Raw genomic sequence first — 8,333 nt, 5'->3', positions numbered from 1 at the left:
CGTGGGTTCTCGTAGGGTATTGTATGCGTCAAGTAGCCTGGCCATTGTGAGCCATGCCCTCGGGTTATTAAAAAATTTACAATAAATGATACAACACTCTCTTTTTGATCAATATACCAAGTTTAGTTCTTTTTATTTTTCATAGGTGTTTCTGGTTGGAGATAGTGGTGGTGCTAACATAGTTCACAACATGGGCATCCGATTGGGAGAAATAAAGCTTAATGGAATCAAAATTGCAGGCATTATGATGGTGCAATGAACCATTGCCTTTGGAGACCACAGAACCAGACAAGAGGTCCTGTTGGAAGTTTGTTTGTAAAAATAAATTAAGTGCATGTTTCCTTATCCCACATAGGAAAAGTAAGAGGAAGTGAGCCAATTAATAAGTGTGGGATTTCTTTAGTGTACCTAAAGAAATGATTGGGTGTAGGCTAGACCCCACCATACCCGCATGCGGGTGCGCGATTTTGCCGCATTAAGAAAAGTTGATTAAAGTGCGCCAAATAATCGCGCACCCACATGCGGGTATGGTGGGGTCTAGCCCACACCCAATCATTTCCTTAGGTATATTAAAGAAAGCCCACACTTATTAATTAGTTCACTTCCTCCCACTTTTCCTATGTGGGATAAGGAAACATGCACTTAGTTTGTTTTTACAAACAAACTTCCAACAAGTCCTTCTATGAAATGTTTTGGCAGGCGGCAAACCCAACGACCACTGGCTGTGACCTGCTAATTAATCCGATGCAGGACATGAGGCTCTCGGGTTTGGATTGGAACAAGGTCTTGGTTTGTGTTGCTGGAAAGAATGTGTTGAAATATATAGGGCGGTATTACAAGGAGGCGTTGAGTCAGAGTGTATGTAGTGGAGTGGTGGAAGGGATGGAAACGCCCGGAGAGGATCATGTCTTCCATTTGTTGAATCCTGGTTGTGATGATGCTGTGAAGTTGATGAAGAAATTGGTCTCCTTTATGAATGAGGATACATAGGGTAGACGTTGTGGTGTTGGTAACTACCTTTGGTGGGCTAATCCTTAGTTATTTCTATCTCTATATGTAAGTATTGCTTGTGTGAAGTTAAAAAAGTCAGGAGCAACTTTTCTGTTTTATCTAATATGATATGTGAATGCGTGTGCGTAACACTATAGATAATATATCATATATATCCAGTCGTATGTATTTCTTATTTCTTAGTCAAATAGTTTTGGTTGAATTAATTAGACTGTCATTTAAATGAATTTTTGTCTAATTGTCAGTAGAGAGTCTCCAATACATATGGGAAGGATTGTTATCTGTAGTGCTTATACGCCTTTGAAAAGTGTTCAGCTCAAGATGAAGTTGAAAAAAGAAACTCCTAAAGTAGTAGATATTTGTGCAGTAATCGAACAAACGGTTCTTGTAGCAAGGTAAAGGATATAAAATTGATAGTTGTTGTGACAGTTGAACTTGATAAAGTGTTTATTCAATCTCCTGATAAATATAAGTGCAACAATGCTTTTTACTTTATATGTGATAGGGGAAGTTGTGTTTGAAAATCTTATGCAGTATCTAAAGCTGCAGGTGGAGTTAGCATTCAGTTAACATCTAGAGCTATGGAAAAATTTAACTGTAGCTTGGACTTAAAAAATATTTGTGCCAGATCAAGCCCATGAGAGACTATGGGATAGTGGAAGTGATAATATGAGGTTCCAACAAAACAACTGAGTCACAGTTGGAGTCGGCCAAGCAAAACAAGGTTATTAACTTTCCTAATTAGAGTTGGAGTCGGCCAAGCGCAAAAAGAGCTTGTTTTTCTTTTGACATGTAGGACGACATTTCCTGGGCTGTTTAAAGTGTGTCGTGCGAGTGCTTTGGGCGCTGCTTTTTGTTGGTGTTACGCTCAATGGGTCGCGTGCTTCGTGGATATGATCCTAGCGGAGAAATTGCGAGTGTTTAGTTTTGAAGCTAACGGATTTTGCGTTACTATATTGGTAATTTTATTTGGTAAGATTTCATAAAAAATTATGAGGGCTAAACATCTTGAGTTATCGGATGTAATTATAGTTAGGAAACATTGAGTGTTTGGATGACTTAAAAGTGTGATTATAATTTTCGATCATATCACTTGACTGGCATATGGAGTATGGTGCTACTTTTCTATAGAGCAAGTCACACTGGCCGCAGCTAGAAGTGGCAAATTGGTAGGTCTAGTGGGTTATAATTGGGTTCAGCCCAAATTCACTCATTTAACTCATATTGACTATTTTATTCAGTAGATAATTTAGATAGCCCATACCCTACCGTACCCAAATCCAACCCAAATTTACCCACATAACTCGCTCAAAACACATAGAATAAGTCCAGTATATCTCCAAAAATAAAAACCGGAAAATAAAAGAAATTCAAGTTGCTCTAAGCTCAACCCAATGGAAACACCGCCCTCGTGAAATCCCCCAGCAACCACTCCTCCCCCACCACCAGGGACGGATTTGTGGCCAGAGGATGGAACATCAACGAAGTAACCACGATCAAGGATAAGCCATTCCCGTCAACTGAAATCAGGTCGGCATCCGTGGCTGCGAAGTGGAGAGGCTGAGAAGATGCTCCAGCAACTCATGGGCGAGACCTTCATTCGAATTGTTTGCGATGGATGAGTAACAATTGTCATACCCTAAATCCAACAAGATTAGAGGATGACACGGCTATCCTTCTATTTTGATAAAATGTTATTGGTTGTATTTAAGATTGAGTCCTTCGGATGGAATGACAGCCATGTCGTTCTCCTAATCTTGTTGGATTCAAGATATGACAACAAGAGCATCTACGTGCAACCACAATGAGATAGGCAGGGGGTTTATGGAGGATTTTGGGAGAATTTGTTCGTTCACTCACTAAAGGCCACTGACGTCAAAATGGGCCACTGCGCCTCTGACGGCACCACCACGAGCCTCCTCCTCCAACCCTGAAGCCTCGCTGGAGCAGGGGATCTTGGATTTGCACATTCACTCTTCAAGGTTCCATCTTTCTCTTTTCTCGATTCATAACAGTTGATCAAATTGTCTTACGATTTTAATACTCAGATTGCCATTTCTCTTAGGAAAAGTCCATCCTGCAAAACTCCGATCGTCTTTGACATGACTTGGCAACCGCTGTTGGTGAAGCTCAATCCCACCAATCCTGAGCGTTGACTTGACGCGGATCTCGAGGAGGTGCTTGATGCAATTGACTTTGCAAGGGCGAGTGGCCTCGAAGATGTCAACATTGGGGATCCTCTGGAGGGCAATAGAATAATCGAGGTCGAAACGGTCGAGGTCAAGGCCGTCCGTGTCAGGTGCGAGCATCCAAGAAGGGCTCTTGGGGGAGTGACCTAATAATGGGGACGATGGAGGAAATGAGGTGGCTTCGATTGTGGAGTAACAGGGAGAATTGAGTAGTGCGAGCATGGTAAAGTGAGAGGGAGCGTTCATTTTTGTTGGGAGGATGTTAATGGTGGTATTTGGGCATGAAGAGAGAGAAGGAAGAGGAGGAAGCGAAGGAGGAGGGAGATTTTGGTCTTTTGGGATTACACCGGTAGGGTTATAAGAGAAACGGGCAAATATGTTATAAAATGAAAATGAGTTTATTCATAGCCCATTTTTAGACCCATATATATTTAGGCATTTGTTTTTTAAACCCATTTAAATTTGTTTCTAATATTTTAGCCAATTCATTTATAACCTGATTCATAAAAGATGAGTTAAAGAATAAGTTTTGAACTCATTTTGACGCCTCTAACAATAGCCACGTAATTCTTTAATTTGCAAATTCTCCATAAGCCATATTGACAAACTTCCCAATACATTAAGTCAAATCTAACTTTCGAAGCCACAGCTCATTCCTCACGTCACAACTTTAATTAAGCTTCCGATCAACAGTTTTTTTCACTATACTTTCTGTATTATATTATGCTATACCTCATCATGATTAATGACTTCATATTATATTGTGCTATATCTTGTTATATAATGCTATACTAGACATCGGTTGATACAGACATCATGATCCATGATTCCATATCTTTTGTATGTGTCTAGAAAAGACAAACATTAATCGGTTTCTCGAGATGATAACCATATAAATTAATCCCATATCTCGACAAAGAGTTATTAGTGCTACCGGTAGACTTTGTCACTTATTTGATTGGCCAACCTAAAAAAGCAAAGATTCAATGCACATGTGCGTGATCCAAATTTTATAATCCAGTCAATGTCGTCGTTCCATATAAAATAAAACTGCATCTCAGAAACGCATTTATCAAGCACCAATCGCATGAAAATTCTTCCTTTCCAAGTTTGACGAGGACTATCGACGAGACGAGGCGAGTGCGCATGGCATATAAAAACCAGCATATTAATGCAAAAACTCAATACAAACTTCGGATCAACTCTCTTTCTTCTCATCCTTTATAGTGAACTCGCTTCTATTTTGCTTCAAAACTCCATGGAAACAGAACTGCTCTATGATATGTCGCCGTACGCAAGGATTTACAAGGATGGCCGAGTGGAGAGATTTGTAGGCACGGAAACCGTCCCTCCATCGCTTGACGAGAAAACCAGCGTTCAGTCAAAAGATGTTGCCATTTCATCAGACTCCGCTGTCTCCGCAAGACTTTACATCCCGAAAGCTGCGACCGATTCTTTCCAAAAGCTTCCTGTGCTCGTATACTTTCATGGAGGAGGCTTCATAATTGAAACAGCGTGGTCACCGGCTTACCACAACTATCTCAATGCCCTAGTTGCGGAGGCTAACATCATCGCTGTCTCCGTTAATTATAGAAGGGCACCAGAGCATCCGCTTCCGGCAGCTTACGATGATTCGTGGACTACCCTAAAATGGGTGGCCTCTCATTCTACCGGAAACGGCCCCGAGGAGTGGTTGAATTCTCATGCCAATCTCAAGAAGGTGATCTTGATTGTTTATCAATTTTTATTTTTTTAAGATCACTTGCTGGCATATACATACTATTAGAAACAACGGTCAAACTCATAATTATAGATTCGACTTTTGTTTGGTATAATTGTGGCTGTAATATCACGATGTTGCTTTATGACTGTGCTATGAAGTGTTGTATCTGGTGTCTTTTGGTAATATGTGTTTTAAAGTTATAACCTCTTAAGGATGGGATAGGCAATTTCTTGTATGCCATTGCTAGGGATGACGACGAAGCAAGGCGAGGGACGGGAACCCATGCCTTCACCACCGCGTGCTCCCTGCGGGGCGGTTTTCCTTCGTGGGGCGCCATCATAGGATCACTATTTTTTTCTCAAAAAGAATTAATACCACTTGCTAGATGATTATATGACATTTTCTTATTTTGATAATTATTATAAGAAATAAGGGCCTCACGGGTAGATTTTATATAACAGAACAGCCTCATGAGTTGGTTCTAAAGAGATAATCAAGCTCCACCCTTTGAAAATTGATCACTGTGGGACAATTGTGAAGATGAGACACATGGAAAATAATTGCCCCATATTGCTTACCTAGAGGGCTTTCTAAGCTTGCATCTACAACAAAATCAATTTGTAATGAGAATAGATGGTTCTTAGGATTGTATTAATATCATTTCATATTTTTTCAAAAAAGAGAATAAAAGAAACACACACATATATAATTGTACAAGGGGCATATTAGCCCCTTCCTGCCTATTGCCCGCCCCATGTCCTGCGGGGCACTATTTTCGGGGAAAAATTTGCCCCATGTCCATCTCTACTATGTTGCTACAGCTTCGAGGGTACTATAGTTGTTTGAAGTTTGTCAAGCACTTATAAAAAATTGCAGTATCGATTTTCATGAAAATAGCTTTTGAGGAAATTGTGCTAAACAGACTCTTGTTCACTTTTACAAATAGGTCCAGTGTCTTTGTCTATTAAGAGAGGTTGAAGCAAAAAAGAAAGAACAGAAATCCTGTTTGAATTTGCCTCCAAAATGTACAAAAGGGTCAGCTTAAATTGTAGAATACAATCCAAAAGTTAAGGAGACTTAAGATAGTGTACCATTCGAATTATAAAAATATGGGGTTCTCAATACTGAAAGGATAATTTCATAATTTCATACTTTGAAGTTTGATTGCAAGAATTGTTCTTAGAATATATATTTACTGAAATAAGGGTTATCTATTTCATCATGGGTGCTATTCTATCCACTGCAGTGGAGATTTCAACTTTGTCATTAACTAGATAAAATAATGTTTTGCTATTCTATCCAGCGATCGATCGGTCGCTTGAGCTTTCTCAAATAATTGAAATCAGTTGGCGGTCACAAAACCAATGTTTGATAATTACATAACATAATTTTTCTGTTGTGAAATGCTTATTACAGCATCTTGATCATGCTTGGTAATGATTGTACACACTAACACAATATTCTCTAAATTCTTCATAGGTGTTTATGGCTGGAGATAGCGCTGGCGGTAACATAGTTCACAACATGGGCATCCGATTGGCAGAGCAAACTCTGAAAGGAATTGAATTTCTGGGAGTTATTATGGTGCATCCTTACTTCTGGGGCGACAAACCATTACCTTTGGAGACCACCGAACCTGAGAAGAGGTCCGTGGTGGAGAAACTCTGGTGTGCGGCGAACCCAACGACCACCGCATGTGACCACCCTCTGATAAACCCAGCGATGGACCCTAGGCTGTCGGGTTTGGCTTTCAATAGGATCCTAATTTGTGTTGCTGAAAAGGATATCTTCAGACAAAGGGGTTGGCACTACAAGGAGGTGTTGAGTGAGAGAGGATGGAGTGGATTTGTGGAAGTGACGGAAGCACCGGGGGAGGATCATGTGTTTCATTTGATCAATCCCAGCTGTGATAATGCTGTGAAGATGATGAAGAAATTGGCCTCCTTCATGAATGAGGAGGACAAATAGAATATTTCTTGTTCCGTGGTTGGTACTTTTAATATACGGTTTGTATATTTGAAATGTTTGTTGGTGAAATCGTGTGATTGGCGATGCTGACTGTACTTTACCAATAACATTAACTACTTGGGAGCTTGAAATGCAGTTATCATTTTTTTTTTAAAAAAAATTATTACCAAAAACAAGAGTTAAATAGTTAAAATAGTGGCTTATCTGCAATATTAATAACTGATCCACATAGAGCCACTTTTGATGTAGTAAGTGATCACTCGGAGTAAGGAATTTACCAACTTCAAGTGGAATGTATAAGTTATTTGCTTATGTAGAAATTTGTCACTCAAAACAAAACTTAGTATTGAAATTGATAACTTACAAGCCTAGGTCCACTTACGAGTTAGTTACCAATCAAGGAAGAATTTTGTCATTGAAGACAAAATTCTTGAATTTAGTACCTTGCCATTGAAATAAGCAACTTACTAACATAGGCCTTTTATTACTTTAGTAAGTTACTGAGACTTTTTGAGGAATCTATGAATGCCAACTTCAATGGCATGTTATCAATTTATTTAGAAATTCACCATTGCAAATAGAATCTTTCTGTTCAATTTAGTAACATCGAATAGTCCAAGACTTGGTTTGCAAGCTACTGTCACAAGTTTGATTCCTCAATCTCTCCCTAATCTTAAAAGACCTTGGTTAGTCACTGAAGGAAGGACCTTGACTTAGGTGTTCTGATGGTCTTGCTCTTCCCTGCTTGCACCTAGTGGGACTGCAGTGATTGACTCACCCAGTGAGTAATTGGTATTTTATTAGGGCCTTAAACAAAACATTCTAGCAACACATGAGGTAAGTCCCAACTCCATCCAAACATTTTCGTTCATATCAAAAATTAGCAATGTATTGGGGAAGTACTAACGTACTGTACGAATGTAGGCTTGCATTTAGGGTGGTAAGTTATCGCTTAAGTAAGGAACGTACTAAAGTTCAGTTCAATAGTAAGTTACAAAATTAGAATTAAATTCTCATATATTGAAGTTATTCACTTAATAATAGAATTAGTAATGTACCGATGAATCCTTACTTTTAGGAAGGTTTTTTCTTTTTACCTACCTGATAAATAATGTCCTAAAATCTATTAATAGTAAATCATCAACCTATTTATTTGCAAGAAGAAGAAGAATCAGTCCCTGAAACGCCTCTAATGACAGTTAATATGGAAGTTGCTACTAGCACAAAAGCTGAAACAAATTTTAAACCCTCGGAATAAAAAAAGGGTGGAGAGTCCATCATCCAAGGAGGGCAGAGAAGAAAGAGACAAAAACACAGCAGTAAAAGAGGGGCGTGGAAAACAAATATTGTACCTAGAAGGCCCATCAAAACCTACAGGAGGAGATGCAAAGAAAATGCTGAAGTACCAACAAGCAAAAAAACAGAAAAGAATTGAATTCACT

The 8,333-nt window shown here is 39.2% G+C and overlaps 1 protein-coding gene across 1 annotated transcript; it reads left to right on the top strand.

Moving 5' to 3' along the window:
• Positions 1–4,358: 4,358 nt before the first annotated feature.
• Positions 4,359–7,020, top strand: LOC104453211 (probable carboxylesterase 12). The gene is made up of 2 exons (XM_010067734.3): positions 4,359–4,920; positions 6,403–7,020. The coding sequence occupies exons 1-2, from the start codon at positions 4,372–4,374 to the stop codon at positions 6,889–6,891; spliced, it is 1,038 nt and encodes a 345-aa protein (XP_010066036.2). The 5' UTR covers positions 4,359–4,371; the 3' UTR covers positions 6,892–7,020.
• Positions 7,021–8,333: the final 1,313 nt, after the last annotated feature.

This window comes from Eucalyptus grandis, chromosome 7 (assembly GCF_016545825.1).
Source record: "Eucalyptus grandis isolate ANBG69807.140 chromosome 7, ASM1654582v1, whole genome shotgun sequence".
NCBI classification, from domain to species: Eukaryota; Viridiplantae; Streptophyta; class Magnoliopsida; order Myrtales; family Myrtaceae; genus Eucalyptus; species Eucalyptus grandis.
Note: the sequence above shows the minus strand (reverse complement) of the source record. Positions and strands in the feature narration are given on the sequence as shown.